This window comes from Aedes aegypti, chromosome 3, assembly GCF_002204515.2.
Source record: "Aedes aegypti strain LVP_AGWG chromosome 3, AaegL5.0 Primary Assembly, whole genome shotgun sequence".
Classification (NCBI taxonomy): Eukaryota; Metazoa; Arthropoda; class Insecta; order Diptera; family Culicidae; genus Aedes; species Aedes aegypti.
Window position 1 is genome coordinate 52052409 of NC_035109.1, and position 16713 is coordinate 52069121.

At 37.6% G+C, this 16713-nt stretch overlaps 2 protein-coding genes across 12 annotated transcripts in view; one reads left to right on the plus strand and one right to left on the minus strand.

Annotated features, from left to right (window-relative positions):
- Window positions 1–8757: 8757 nt before the first annotated feature.
- Window positions 8758–9066, minus strand: LOC110677710. Its single transcript, XM_021848854.1, has one exon. The coding sequence runs from the start codon at window positions 9064–9066 to the stop codon at window positions 8758–8760; it is 309 nt and encodes a 102-aa protein (XP_021704546.1).
- A 2651-nt stretch (window positions 9067–11717) lies between these two features.
- Window positions 11718–16713, plus strand: part of LOC5573975 (F-BAR domain only protein 2) — a 94596-nt gene continuing 89600 nt past the window's right edge. For 9 of the 11 annotated variants that reach the window (XM_021852127.1, XM_021852132.1, XM_021852134.1 and 6 more), the window contains exon 1: window positions 11892–12241. The gene's annotated coding sequence lies outside the window, so the exon portion shown is untranslated. The other 2 variants (XM_021852129.1, XM_021852128.1) reach the window with 2 other exon arrangements.

Below are 16713 nucleotides of genomic sequence, written 5' to 3' on the forward strand. Positions count from 1 at the left end.
CAGAGCTCAATTTTCGTTGATATTCCCCCAAATTGCACCAACTGCTACCGTACGCGCCTATTTGCTTCTAAAAGGCCATGTGTTTGCAATGTTTCATAAAATCATTAATCTCTATGAGTATTTAAACTACAGTTACAATATCTTTTCTCAGGCATTCACGCTGTATGACCAGCCCACATGAGTATTCCGGTAGGTGATACACATTCTTCTTCGAATTTTGAAAAGATCTTTTGAACAAAGCATAAGCATCGACAAAAGAGCAACACAAAGTCGTATGAGTTTCTGTCATAAATTTCGTTTCGCCTATTTAGCTCACTGTTCCTTAAATTATGGAATTACATGCATAGCGTTTGCAAAAGCAGCGATAACAATAGAAGCAAGCCAAGCAAAAAGTCGGGTCTCTTGACTTTATATAGAATTTCTTCGAATAGATAAATAAATGACTCTCAGAAGCAGCTCTATACGCTGTTTCGCCTCCATGACACACGCAAACACAGTCGAAACTAAACTTTATTTTCAATAAGGTAATTAAAGCGTGCGATGAATACGATAGAGACTCTCTATAATGTTAGACATTTGAAAAAACGTTCCAATGTTGCTCAGGCTGGAGTAAAGGCATGTGGGTCACATGGATCAAAATGTTCCTAATGCTATCCTGGTGATCCTTAGCTAGGTATAGGAGTTTTCTATCTGTATTCTGGAGAATCCTTACGGGATAATATGTTCTTATAGTGAGCTTCTGGGAATTTTCAGTGGAATCTTGAAAATACTGGTTTCTCTTAAAGGTTTCTTGCAGGATCCTTAAGAGATACAATAAGTTGCTTGAGACGCTGTGCAAAATCTGTCGATTCCTTGTCTAAGGTCTCAGACGTCCTTCAAGTTTCTAGCGAAATGCTGTAATTTTTTAGTTGTATTCTGAACATTTCTAGCAAAATCTTGAGGATTCTGAATAGGTTTCCAGCGGAATATGGAGATTGCTGGTGGTAGTCTGGGAAGTCCTAATGAACTATTGAGAATTTTCAGCAATATTGCAGCACAATCTTAAATCTCTGAACAATGTCCTTAAAATTGCTAGCAAGCCTTGGATAGACATCAATTCCTATATGACTTCTAGGCAAGATCCAGTTGATTTCTAGCGAGCTACTTCAGATTGTTAGCGGATTTCTGTAGATTATTAACGGGCACCTAAAGATTCTTATCGGGCTGTAAGGGTTTCATAGCGGGATCCTGCAAATATCTGTTGGATTCATATGGTGAATTTATAATATGCAAGCTCAACTTCTAAAATTCATTTCAAATTGAAGTGATGAGAAGTTTATTTATGTATTCTATGGAATTGTGGGCCACAGTTAAAGATGTTGAGCATCACTGTTCTATACTATTTTTCAATTATTCCTAGAGGAATTTTCCATCCATATTTCTGTGGAAAATACAAATAAATGCTTAGTCAATATTATGTATTGATAAATATTATAGTGTTTGCATTTTCCAATTGATTTCAGCTGTTTCTGTGTGCCCTTTTGATTGTTATAAATAATTTTATATAAGATAAGAGCATAATTTTGAAGAGCCATTTTCAATAGATCGAATATTGTCAAATTTGGCAGCAGAAGCGATGGCCATTAGACCATCAATCCCGTCATTGGACAATTTGACGCTTGGATTTAAAAGACAAACTGTTATATTATTTTATGTTCATTGAATTAGAAAAATTATTATGTTTTGTAACACCCAGAACTTTTTTGTTAATACATTTTTAATGAAAAGTATTGTATTTCTGTATTCTTCAACTATTTTATGGAATTGTCGAGTTCTAGAATAAAGACCACTGATGCGATTATTGTGTTTACACGGCCTTTGTACCGTGTACGCACCTAACTTTGCGCAGCTCCAAACTTTGCGCATTTTTAACAAGCATGAACAATATATAATCAATCAATGATTTTTTCAACTATTTTGTTTCAGCAACATGTTTGTTTATGTGAAATAAGTATTAGACATACATTTGTTTACTAAGAAATCCTTGTTAATGTTAGTAAATAACCAAAAAACCTTATCGTCACACGTATAAACCGCAACTTTTACACCGTCTTAGCACAAGCGCTAAGGAGTGGCTCTGCCAAAAAATCAACATTTTTCTAAGCAAACCTGTGTTGTGAGAAGTATATTTGCGGTGTATTTGCAAAAAAGGTAATATTCCAGTAATTCCATTAATTTTCCTTACAATATGTCGAATTTTTATTTGAAAAAAAGCGATGCGCAATGTTAGGGCCCATTTTTTACATGAGGGTCTTAATTTTTGCGCACTTCTAGCAATTCAACACGGCACGTAAATACATGTACGTCATTGCAAATGATAAAAGCTGTCGATCTTACCAGGAATGGTCACTCAATCCATAAGGCAGCGGCTACATATAATATTCCTGAAAGTATCTTTTGTATGAAGCTGAAGGCAAGGTGTGCATCGAAAAATATCGGAAAACCCGGAGACTTTTACCACAGACAAACAGACGTAACACTTAGAACGAATATCGATCAAAATCATAGTCACGAGGACATGTACGCCCAATGCTAAAATTAGTGTGTTTGGCCGACAGGCCAACAGATGGCGGTAGTGTGTAAACGTCAAACGCGAACAAAAACGATGCGAGCGCTGCGGGTGGTGGATTGGCCACCTTACATATTTTTTAACTGACCGTTAAAAAGGTGGTCGATGGACATTGATGAGAGTGTGACGTCTGTTTGTCTGTGCTTTTACTGTAAACATGGATAATTGATAGCGATTGGCTTCCCAGTTGATGGACAATGATTCACGTTCCAGTTGCCCGTTCAATCATGGAATATCCGGTACGTATGGCAATAAAAAACAATGAATCGCTAGAGATCAACAATACATCTCCCGAACTAATTGATACTTTCTATGGATTCGATTTCAGTGGAAAGTAAGGGTCCATCCATTAAGGGACAGCCCCAAAACAACTTGCAGCTTAAAATACTAATGGACAGTACTTTAAACGAGAAAACTCTCGAGCATAGCTCGCCTGAACTTCAGTTGAAGCACATCACTGCCAAAGACTCGTCAAGTTCACCTGGAAATCCTCCACTTCCAGTTGACGACATGTACAACAGAGAAGATTTTCATTAAAAAGCTTCCAAATCGTGCGAAATCGAATGGTTCACGACCATTAGCAGTGAAAACGAACGTCGATTTTGGATAGTTATTCAAAGAGATGGAATAAAATAAGAAAAACCAGGAACATAAACAGCAAGAAAATAAAAAAGGGTAAAAATTGAAAAAAAAAAACAAGAGAATAAATTATATAAAGCAACGTACTAAAACAAATAAGCATAGACTACGGCTGTAAACTATATTGTTCAGATTGTAATCTTGTGAATATACAATAAAAAATGAACAGAGTAAATCACTATTCGTGGCCACTCTATGTTTGAGGTGGATGAACAAATTAAACTGAAATTCACGGAAAAACTCCTGATGAAACTCATATTAGTTGTATTTAATACAAAACCAGTAAAAACGTAACATTATTTGGAGCAAACGAGTATTTTAAGGCATGCGCAAAGTTAGGCACATCATGCGCAAAGTTAAGAACAATTCAGATTTTGTGCGCAAAGTTAGGCACAAGATATTGTATCACCTTTTGCATTTTTTTATTTTTTTATGAATTATTTTTATTCTTTTTGAATCATGTGTTCTACTGAAGGGTTAAAAGCCTATTGTTGGAAGAAGTTTGAATAAAAAAAATACATATTTTAGCCTTATTTGTATCAAAAACAGGATGAAAATTTCTAAACTGCGCAAAGTTAGGTGCGTACACGGTATACAAAAAGTATGCATAAATCTTATAAAACATCATTGAAGATACTTCAGCCATCAAAAGTGTGTGGAGCATCTGTCACAATTAACATGACAGGTCTATAAATTAATAGCATAGCCCTCCCCTACAGAAATCCGCTTCGAAATGGAAGTCTGGCCGTCATTTGGATCCACAAATATGATGTAGTGGCATCCAAATTATATTCTTGAAATTGAAAAAAATGGATTCCGATTTTGGCACGGTTCGATTTTGGCAATTGAAAATTTCGATTTTGTTGCCAAAAACGGAATCCCACTGTATAACTCCAAGGAAACGGATAGATCCACTGGTTAAGTGACACGGTGTCTTTGTGGAGTAACTTTATTACAAAAAAAAAAAAAAAAATAGGTAAGTCGGAAATTTCGAACTAAAAACAATTGGGCTTAGCTCTTTCATTTGCGACCAAAATCAATAAAATCGGTCGGGGGTCCAGAACATTTTTTTATTTTGTGTGAATTATTTATGGATATGTGTTTTTGTACCGACGCACATTGCGTTGAACGTATGGAGATACGGGACAAACTGCAAGATCAAACCATTTGAACACCTTGGCATGGAAGATAAAGTCTTGGTCAAAAGAGCTGTAATAAGCATAGATGACATATGATATACGCATAATCGCAAAACTGTCAAAAGTGTCGTTTTAATAATTTTCCATGAAAAACCTTGACAATCGTAAAATCAATTGGTCATAATGATATTACGCGTTGCAAGAAAAATTTTGATTCCTAGAAAATCAGGAGAGTTGGAATGGGAAATTTCCCATGAAAAAGATCAGACAGCCTTGCTCGTTGTTAGGTGTGATTGTTTTGATTGAAGTGACATTGAGAATCAAATTCGGGAAATTACTGAATATTAGACTTAATCGTTATTGAGCCATGTTACATGATCGACAAAATTGTATTACATTTGTCTACTACAGCAATTCCAGCCGGACGACGCATTTCTGCTCGATTAATGTTTTTAGTTTCGACATATTCTATTGCGGTACCATGTTGAATCGCATACACGAACAACCTTATAACATATGGAATCTGTACCAATGAATTCATACAGTAACATTGTGAGCTATCTAATTCCGTGTTTTGGTCCATCGCCCATTGATTGGAAAGCATAGTGTATGATGTAACGTTGATGAAACTGACTCCGTTTCTAATGCATCAAAGGGTAAATATTTTCTATTTATCATCAATTCCGCTGTAAATAACACTTTCTTTCGATCAGATTAAGGAATTGGATCCAAAAAATAAGATTTTTGAATGAAAATTCAAAACAATTTGTATGACGCGTAAGAAATCACAAACCCCCCTCATCCATTGATCCGCCCCTAACGTAAAACTGCACCAATTCAGGCGTTCTTCACAACTTTTCTCAATAATGTTTCGCTGCTATAATATACTTCTTCGCGTTCAAAATAGGTTAGCCAACTAGAGAAAATCGAATTTTCATCCATTTTGTCGTATCGCAAATCGATTCTAATGCTTACAGTAAAGTGCTTTAATCGAATTGCGACATGACAAAATGGATGAAAATTTGATTTTCCCAAGTTGGTTAACCTATTTTTCAACGCGGATTAGTATTATTCATTCATTGAAATTTATAATCTAAAGCTCAAATTACACAAGACAGTCTTATGGAACCAAGAATGGATCAGAACGTAAAGACTATCTATGGATTTTGTTATCAAGTCAATGCTGGTTCATAAGATCATCTTACGAAATTCCTTCGAGGTATATTATGGAAACAACATCTGCCGAAAACCATACGATGGTCTTATGAATTTCAAAGATTTTTCTTGTGTCGTAATTCGATAAGCAAATCTTATGACAGTCTTACGTTTGCTTTCCTCAGTGTTCTTCAGTGAAATAGTTAACCTAAGTTGTGATTTTGATGACGTCTCATGTAGCGACAAGGCTGATGATCTTTTTTTCCAATTAGCTGTCAACGCACACTGCGTGACTTCTGTTCTGTGCGGAGATAGCCCACTGCGCGTTATTTCCGCGAAGCAATCCACATTTTTAAATTTCCCCGCAATATAAGTTAGAAGGAAATATTTCTCCCAAAACTTGATCTCGATAATCTCGTCCTAAGGTGAAGATGCATCGAAGTCAAATCTCGAATTTTCAAGAGCACAAATCTAGAGAATCTGACAACCTTTTACGTTGAACATTTCATCGAATGCGGTCAGCACCAGCGAGTGACCAGTGAGTTACCGGTTATCTGCTTCTCTAGACTCGTGCTTTTGAAAATTCGAGGTTTGGCTTCTATGTATCTTCACCCTGAAAACCGAGTATGTAGCTCGTTGTTATCAAGCAGATGAATGGATCACAATAAAAACTATCACCGCTGGGAGACAGAGGAGGATCTTTACCGTAGCATTGTGAAATAAAGTGTATATCCATTCGTTTGCTCAGTAAAAGCAAGCTACACACTTGGTCACCTACTAAGGCCTACTTAGGTCACCTATGGCTTTTAGCACGAGATCATAAATTATGCGAGAACAAACAACTCAGTGCAAAAAAAATCTACCCATCGTTAGCTTTCGAAGTCTCCGTGATGGGTTAAAACAACTTAACGTTAGGTAAACTCGAAAGAACCCAAATTTGGCTTATTCCATTCAACTTCGACGCTGGGTCGGTGCTTCTCTCTCTGTTTTTGACAACATTGCTGCTGTGAGAGAAGCAAAACAACCCAACCGTGGGTAAAAACTAAATGCAGTTCACCCAAATTTGAGTAAAAAGAACTTAATTTTTGGGTAGTCTGATTTCTCCGTGGTGCACGCAAACAAATTTTGTTGTATAATCTACCGAATCCATGTTAGAATTAAGAACTGCACCAACGATTTTCAACCGACTACAAAAATCTGTTAAGTTTATTATAATCTGGTGAAAATCACTGAGCAGTGCAGTAAATTTGACTATGTCCATAGTAGCATCCACTATAAAGCATTGTATTTCAATCCGTGACACCCACCGTACAACACAGTGTGGTCAAAAGTATGATGCTAAACTTCTCAAATCAAGAATGTTTCTGATCAAAAATACTACAACTCTGGTTAAATCAACAGAAGAAATTTTCTTGTGTAGTGATGTTGACTATGTTTTGGTAGAGTTAACAGATTAATGTAGTCGGTTGAAAATCGTTGGAGCAGTTCTTAATTTGACCATGGATTCAGTAGTTTCTACAATAAAATTCATTTCAGTGCAGTTATTTGAGCGGAAAAAAAAAATGCTAAAGTAGAAGAAAAACAAGATTTCATTAAACATTTTAGGACCCAATTGCTCGCCAGCAAGTCATGATCAGTTGGCAACAAAAATGGGATGAAGGGGATTTGGGTAGGTGGTTACATTCTATTCTCCCACAGGTATCGAATAGACCATGGTTTAAGGGGTTGGACATGAGTCGAGATTTTATCAAGGTAATGTGTCGCCTGATGTCCAATCACTACTCCCTAGGCTCGCATCTATTTAGAATAGGTCTCGTAGATAGCAATCGATGTGGTTGTGGCGAAGGTTTCCACGACATAAACCATGCCGTCTGGTATTGTCCCGAACACGATGTTGCCAGAACCGATTTATGTGAATAATATCCCTCAGATCCCGAGGAAAACCAGATATGGAAGACGTTAGAGATGTGTTGGGTAGGTTGGACTTCGATTACATGTTCCTCATCTTCAAGTTTCTAAAGAAAATTGATGGTTTTGTTTGATCCTTCCTGTCTTTCGTTCTGCTTGTCCACCTCGTCTCTCCTCTAGTTTTTGTTGTATAGTTATAGGTCGTTCAAGTCCACTCTTTGGGTTTATTTAAAATTTAATATCGTCAAAAATGGCAATTTTGGATACCCACTCACCTCCTTGTAACACTTTTTGTATAAGTATTTTTCAAATTTTGTATGAGTTGTAACAGATTAAGGACACCCACCCACCCCCTTTAGCGTTATAAAATTTGTGAATGGGCCCTTTGATTGACAAGCAGCATATGATATCATACCGCTACATCGCAGCTGAACGTCATCAAACCCTCGAATCCCATCCCTATCCACACAAAATTGTATTCCCTAACCTCGACTAAACCGCAAGTCTTACCGTTCCCCAAAACTAACATAGTATGTTAAGAAGCAATACAAATTTGTAAAACAAATCAAAGTGAATTCGGCACCGTTATGCCTAACGGCGCTTGAGCCTATTAAATAAACGTTGAAGTAAAAAAAAATCTTAAACATATCTTCGTCTGATTCCATGCAGCATCCTTGTTTTGATATTTCACCTTTTTGTTGAAATATCTTTGTTGACAGTAATTTTAATCAACATAATTATGTTGGAGGCACCACACAGCGGACAACAACAGCGAACGAGAAACGAAGTCGAACGGAAATCACGGACCGGGAAGAGCAAAGTAAAAAACACCGGCGTACTTCTCTACAGTACTCGAACGAATGATTTATTCACAATAATAAACATCAACATAAACATAAACAATAACATTCGACATCACACGATCATGGTGAATCCACAACATAAATGTTGTCTCGATACGAGGGTAGGCGATTGTAAAATTACACTCTCAACACGCCCCCTCAAGTCGACAACCCGAGTACATACATATCACAGTTCCTTCATATCACAGATCTATCAACGATAGTCAAACAAACACATCGACAACTTGATCACACAAGTCTAAAAACAACTACGAAAAATACCAGTTCCTTATCGATATCACAATATAAAACATCCATGAATCAGATCACAAGCTGCACATCTTACAACTTGCTCATAAATCTCATTATCTACAGGATACACCTTCTTGTCAAAATATCAGGTTCCTTAATACACAATTTTCCCTTGACGTGGCATACTGTCCGGCTCTTCAGCAGTTGTTTCGCCTCATTCACGTTTGCACAAAACATTAAGTTTATACTGCTTGCCCTTGTGCTGACCTACAGTCACTACATTTCCATCAGCTATCACTTCCGCCACGTCACCATGGAACCGGACCTCTAATCCCGATCTCGCAATTCGGTTAACAGACAGCAGATTACAGTTCAAACCGGGGAGGTACAACACATTCTTGGCTTCACATTTCTTCTTCTTGTTTCCAACTGCTGCATACAGTACAACATCGCCACAATATTCTGCCGTCAGCTTTTCTCCATTTGCCACCAACATTTCAACGGGGCGTTTCAAACGTCGCATCTCATTAAAAACGCTGGAATCGTTCGCCATATGATCCGTCGCTCCGGAATCCAGGATCCACTCCGCATCCACCAGCTCTTCCTTTGACGCCAAGAAAACAACATCCGCACGATCCGAGGCACGATCTTCATCAACTGCTATGCTCGTTCTACGTTTTTCAAATTTTGTTTGCTCATAACCACTCGGATCCGAATTAACTGGCAGCTTGACACGACAATCAATACGTTTGTGTCCAAATTTACCGCACCGAAAACACGTTATTCTTCTCCTGGTGTGCCTACTCATCATGGCAACACCGTCGCTATCATCATCACAGTTCATCATATTCTTCTTTTTCAAATCCACATCGAGTAAACGCTTCTTCACAAACGCCATTGTAACTCCATTAGGAAGCGTCTCGATGGCGGTTACCACTGAATCAAATGATGATGGAAGCGTCAACAGCAAGTGGCAAATCGCATCACAGTCTTCTACAGCCGCACCACTTTCCTTCAATTCACGAATCAGCTTATCAAATTGCAGCAAGTGTTCCGGCAAACTCACACCAGCTCCCTCCACATACTTCAAAGTGAGGAGCTGCTTCCTTATAAACAACTGGCCGGCAACACCGCGCCGCTCGAAAACTGCCCTTAGCGTATCCCATATTCGTTTCGGGGTTGCACAATCCTTCACCAACTCTAGCTGATTATCAGCGATGGCCGATATAATCACTGCTTTACATTTCTTCTCGGCGGCCTTTCGTTCCACTATATGCTTTTTCTTTTCAAACTTAACTTCAGTAGAATCTGCGGCCATCGCACGCCACTCTTCAATCTCGTCAATTTCCCGGTGCACACAATCGATCAAATCGTATGTGTCGAGGACGGTCTCCATCCGGAACTTCCAGTTGTGGAAGCCGGTACCGTCGAACGCGGCGATCTTCATTTTCTCGTCCATACCTGGGCCAATAACCTGTTGGAGGCACCACACAGCGGACAACAACAGCGAACGAGAAACGAAGTCGAACGGAAATCACGGACCGGGAAGAGCAAAGTAAAAAACACCGGCGTACTTCTCTACAGTACTCGAACGAATGATTTATTCACAATAATAAACATCAACATAAACATAAACAATAACATTCGACATCACACGATCATGGTGAATCCACAACATAAATGTTGTCTCGATACGAGGGTAGGCGATTGTAAAATTACACTCTCAACAAATTATTGGTGAAATCAAAGTCAACTTTGGCAAAACAAAACGGAAAACTTGGTTTGAGACAAACACATATTTTGTTAAATTTAAATAAAAATTCTACCTTAGAACAACCAAACCAGCATTTTAGTATCAAACAAGGGTGTGTATTGAAAACAACAAATTATGGAGAAACTTAAAAGTAGATGGAGTACCGTGTACCGTAAAACGGGGTAACTTTGATAGTTTTTTCGAAGAAAACTTCAATATTTATGCATGCTGTTTCAAAGATGTACAATTTATATTTTTAAAACAAGTACTGGCATCCTAGCTATCGATCACAGTCGATAGATTGGCAAAAGATTTATTATGAATGGATATATAATTTTTCATATAATCGAAAGTTGGTTTTCTGTTTTGGGGTAACTTTGATAATGGAGTATGATTCGAACAAAATTGAATGAATAACGAACATTTGTAGGGCATTGCATACCTCTAGGCGTTTAACGTTATATGGAAATTTGTGACTTAGATTACAAAAATGGTCCCAGTTTGTGAAAATGCTTTTCGCTAAGAGATTTGAGACCGTTTTCAAGTTCGATGATAACTAGGCTATCAAAGATAAGCGGCCATCTATTCAAAACTACATCAAATAGTGATCGTAGAACAGATTGTTTGTAAGCGTTTCGAAAATGCTATAATTGTGTATTTTTTTTAAATTCGTATAAAAAGTCTAATATGTTCTTGATTCAAATGAAAACCGCTCTTACATGAAGTGTCATACTAATATTCTTTAGTTTTGCATTCGTTTTGCTTAACTGATTAACAGAAATTATGATATTTCGTTTAGTATGTGGTGGGTCTCGCACTATCAAAGTTACCCGCATTATCAAAGTTACCCCGTTTTACGGTACCTTTTAATTCCGCTCCTAAATGCTTATCTTTGACAGATACGCGTATTTCGACTACCACTTGCAGTCTTCTTCAGTGTCAGTTACGAGTAACTGACGAGTTACGAGTAACTGATACTGAAGAAGACTGCAAGTGGTAGTCGAAATACGCGTATCTGTCAAAGATAAGCATTTAGGAGCGGAATTAAAAGGTACACGGTACTCCATCTACTTTTAAGTTTCTCTATTGAGATTTTGCTCAGAGGATTCGAACATTAATAAGAGGAACAAATTATGGTTTAAGAACAACATTTTTTTTTGGCAAAAAAATTGTTTCAAATTGGGCCGATTTTTCTCCGTGATTATTCTCTAGCGCACAAGTTGGAGCAAATTTCTCCAGTGAATGCGAGTAGAAAATTATATGTGCGCGATTATTTTAAATAAAACGCCTACCGATAGGCAACCGCAGCACATCACCGGCGGCCTTCGAAGTGCTTTCAGCACTGTGCACTACGCCTTCCAAAATGTCACCGCGACTTGGCGGCCCGTATCGTCTTTCTCGGACGCCACCTCCTTTTCTGTCAGTCTGTCAAAAAAAAACGGCCATCATCATTCGATCGTCGTCGTCGTTCGTTGTCGCGGTCGCTCCGCAGCAGTAGAATTCCTTCATCATTGTGTTCTCTTGGCCTGTTTGTTCCTTCGGTTCTGTAATCGGTCGATACCCAGCGCACGGGTCGCGGAATATATACGGTAATTGAGCTGAGGGGTTCTCCCAGAAGATTATGTGAATATTGTTGAATAGTGTTCAAGAATCCCCCAGTTTGGAATCGGTTTCGGATATGGTGGAAGTGGCGCTACGCGGTGGCCATTAGCCCACTTATTTTTTCTGCTTCTGATGTGTTGCTTGGATCTGTGAAAAGGAAGATTGCAGTGTTTTGCTCCTGTGGGGCGCTTCTGGTCGCTTCTATCAGAATCAGAGAAATTGGTGTTTATGGAATAGTGTTCTTTTAGTTGGAGTTAAAAAAAAAAGTTGGTGAATGTTACGTGTAGGCGGTGGAAGAAAAAAGTTTGAGGTGGAAAAGAACGCTGCCTCGTTTGCAGCACAGGTGATTCAGAGGGAGGGGGCACGAAATTTATACTCGCGGCGTCCAGAAAACGGTGTCACTGATCTTGTCTCGCATTCGGTCGTTGTGTAACTCAACAGCGATGATGGAAGAGGAAATTGAATAATTTATCGCCCGTACACGGTCGTACATTCGTTCATATTTTGGAGGAGGATTCGCGGAGCGCTAGCTGGGCGGCGTTCCGTTGGTGCTTTGCTATTCATTTTTATTTCGTTCCACGGCGACAAGTGGCAAACTAGCAAGCAAAAAAAACGGTAGCGCCAGACTCGATAGAGGGAGTGGTAACAAAATTACACTTGATCGTCCGGTTGCTGTTGTTGTTGGAATTAATTGCAACGCGAAGCAAGAGCCCATCGGATGGTCAAGAAGAAACCCAGCTAACGGGAATGGAAAACAACACCGAAGTGTACCTAGAGGAATCACGGCGAAGCACACTGGTTTAGAATTCGTAAAAGGTGCGTTTTTTTTTGTTTTCGATGTCTAAACGTGATTTTAGGAGGATGGTGTCTTTTGAAGAGTTACATAGTATTGTATAAGCTTTATTTTGATGTCAAAATATCAGTGATTTATCTTCCTAATAGTGCAGTATAAAATTAGTTTTAACAATAGTTTTGCTCAAATCAGATTGCTGTCTTCAGTAAAGTTGTAGATCATGATAATTGAAGTATTTTATTTTCTTTTGCAGGGCTAATAGCAAGTCTTTTTTAGGGGGTTCCATTTAATGTGAATCTTTAACGGAAGGCCACTGAAGTACCTATTGTAACCAAAATGGTCCGTAAAGTCATTTGTTTTCTTATTTTGCGTGCAGTGAATCCTGCTGCCAAATTTTAAAGGTTCCAGAGGAACCCTCAGATACTATTACGAGACCATTTCACAGGTTCTCCAGGAATTTCTTCTCAGATTCTTCGAGAAGAACCATCGCAAAAATTCTGCTAATGATTTCTTTAGAAATTCTTTTGGGATACTTCTATCTAGTGATCTCTCTACCAATTTTCCCAAAAAATCTTCCAGTTGTGTTCCGAGGGATGTTAATAGGAATTCCTTGAAAAATTTGCTGCCGGAATTCCTTGCTTACTCCAACGCTTCTAACTAGGGTAATTGTTCCCTTAGTTGTGGGTATTCTTATAGTGCCAATCGACGTATTGGCTTGTTGATCCACGGAATAGTTGAAGAGAGCGTTCAAATTACTTTAAAACTGATGAAATATCACTAAAATTGCTAAAATTTTTCTTACTTGTACCAATAGGTGCGGTAAACTGTTCCTATAGTGGAGGATCCCATAAGAAAACAACGGATACCGCAATTATAGGAACACACATTACAAATATACCACAACTAAAGGAACAGTGTACCAATAGTGGAGGTATTATTTTTCACTCACATACCGTGGATTACGGCGAAGAAATCATGTTTCTCATTAAGTCGATGGTCGTTACTTCCCGTTACAACATTAATATATACAATAATTGCGCTTATTGAATTTATTCGGTTAAATGAAGTTCAATCGTGCTTAGTACCTCCACTATTGGTACATCTATCCTACAGAAATTTCGCAGAGATTTGTTTCAGACATTTTTGACTAACGTTTCAACCAAGTTTTCAAGTTGTAATAATTATAGGAAACCTTTCAAAAGACTACAGTTTTTTTTTATTTATAGAAGGGATTATTAGAATATGTTTAAGAAAAAGCTACTAATTGATTTTTGAAAGTGAAGTGTTACTTTTGCGAATGAAAAAAATAAAATACAAAAAATCACTAGTAAGGCGAGCAAGTACATTTAAACTCTAAGATTTTGCTTATCTTAACAGATACGCATATTTCGTCTGCAACTTACAGACTTCTTCGGTGTCGATTGTTAAAGCAACATATTAGAGTTTAAAGGTATTTGCTCGCCTTACTAGTGATTTTCAGTATATTTTTTTGCAAAAGTGAAGTGAAGTATTTATGTTCAATTAGTATTTTTTTTTCTTTCCAAAAAAGTTCTTCCGAGAATACACAAAGGTTCATTTCAGAGTTTATGAAAAAAATCGATTTGGGATTCTTCCAAGGAGATCTACCACAATTCGTACGCTAACTTTTCCAGTTATCCTTGCAGTCATTTTCATATAAATTTCTACAAGAATTACTCCAATAATTCAAGGAAAAAAATCAAATTGTAATAAATAAGGAATTCCTTAATATTTTCAACCTGGAATTCCTCTTGAACTTCCTCGCTAATTTCTCTAGGAATTTCTACAGCATTTCATCAAAGACGATATAAAGACCTTTATATTCCTTGCAGTTGCCCAAAATGTTATGGCACATCAGGCGATACAGTCAACTCTCCCTTAAGCTAGGTATGCTGTTCCGCTCAAGAAAAGTAAAAATTTCTGCGAAAGAAATGGTCAAGAAATTTTCTACAGTCAGTGAGCTCCATTTGAATTGACATTTCTTTTCAACTGCGTACTGCGATAAAAGAAATATGCTTTTCTTGAGCATTTCTTGCAAGAAATTTCCCACGCATCGAGATAGGCGTTTACTTTGTTGAAGTGTATACTGCCCGTTACTCGCTATTCCGCATCTCGATATCGATTTAGAGGACCATAGTAAAATATGGTTTTCATAACTACCTCGACAACCCATTGGATAGCATCTGCACTAGTTTTGTGTGTAACTCGATGGTCCCTTCAATATCTAGTTATGGAGAGTTGACTGTAAATCAATCATGAATTCAACGGAAATTCGCAAAATCTCGCTATGAAACCCCAAGAGCCCGGAAGGAATATTCAGGTAGTCGTTAAGTAGGGTAAATTATGTATTTTGGACAGGCTAAGGATATGCCTGGAAACGGCGATCGATTAACTGCATTAAATACAAATATTTTATTACGCAATGTTACTTATATGCTTAATGTCCCATTGTACCTTGAGTTTCTGGGGAGAAAAAGCTTACAAACTGTAGTATTAGCTTCCAAAATAGCGTTTTTTGGCAGCTTGTCTGTAATACATTTCGGACACCTAATATACATTTTGGACACCCTCATGTAGGCTTACCAGATGGTATCCCTTGGGAGGACATGTCCTCCTTTTTGATCATATGTCCTCCCGTCCTCCCTTGGCGTGAAAATGTCCTCCTTTCTTCTTATTTGTTCAAACATGTCTGTCTGAGATGAACGAGAGCTCATCAGATTTTTTAACACATGTGTAGTCAATAATCTATCAATCTATCTACACGCTCAAAAAAGAGTTCTGGAAAACGTGATCTGTCAAAAATACACCATGAACTACCACCAACGTTCACATAAACATGATCTAGTTCACAGTGTATTTTTGCTTGTTGACGAGTTCACGTTTGCTGTTCACGGAAACAAGAACGGATTTTTTTTTCTGTGTATCTTCTATATACATAAAAATGGAATTGTGTTTGTATCTCACGAGTTGGTTTGAAAACGGGTCATTGGATTTGTATGATTCTTTCTACGTTTTGTTTATCAAGAGTTCCGACGTGTTTGCGTGTATAATAAGCTGAGTATACCCACAAGAAAATTGAAAAAAAGAGAGTAAATGGAACTACCATTTTGTATGGGACATTTCATGGTCAAAACGCCAAGTTGATGGTAAGACGAAGTTTGCCGGGACCACTAGTAAGCAATATTTTGTTGAAATCGCTGTTCTTCATAAAAAAATGTAAATATGTTTCACGCTGTTTTTTTTTTTGTGATTTTTGTGTGATAACAATAATTTTAAATTGTTTTTGGAGTACTTAAGGTATGATTATACCATTTTACTAAAAACTCCAGCACACCTATCATCTCGCCTATTACCTCGAAATTTTATAGTCCCAAAAGTACTACTGCCCCGAATTTACGTGCAAAGTCAATCTGCAATAAGGACGTGGCCAGAGCATCTCAAGATTGAAAACAAAATGAATGTCCTCCTTTTTCAAAGCCAGTCACACGAAATGTCCTCCTTTCCAAAATTTTCATCTGGTAAGCCTACCCTCATGTGAATATAATTTGGACAGAGGCGTTATCTCAATATCCATACAATGGTTTCTTGAAAAGACGATCATATCATAATACTGTAAGAGTTTACATGTGACTTTTGCATTTTTTCGCTTATTGGATGTGTATATTAGTGAAAATCAATAATTTCATTTAATTGAAGCAAATATTATAAGACCCTCGAAAAACGCCTGAAAGTATGCATGCATGCGACATTTCAGTGTGTTTCATCAGATGGCCAAATTATATCCACTGTACAAAAACCATAATCTATTTTGGACAACACCTGATTTAAGCCTTATATACTCATGTTAAGATTTTAGATGAACTTAGCTTAAATTTTAGACATATTTAATCATGTTTCCACATTCAAACTTTTTATGAATGTTAATTCTGAGCGCTATTATTGCATTTAATGTATGTTTTTGAAATGCACATCCTCTTGCATTCGTAGGTTTCACAAATGTTCTG

What these genes read in the sequence shown, in the direction of transcription:
- LOC110677710 (XM_021848854.1), bottom strand. Translation starts at nt 9,066, where the DNA reads ATGCGACGTTTGAAACGCCCCGTTGAAATGTTGGTGGCAAATGGAGAA.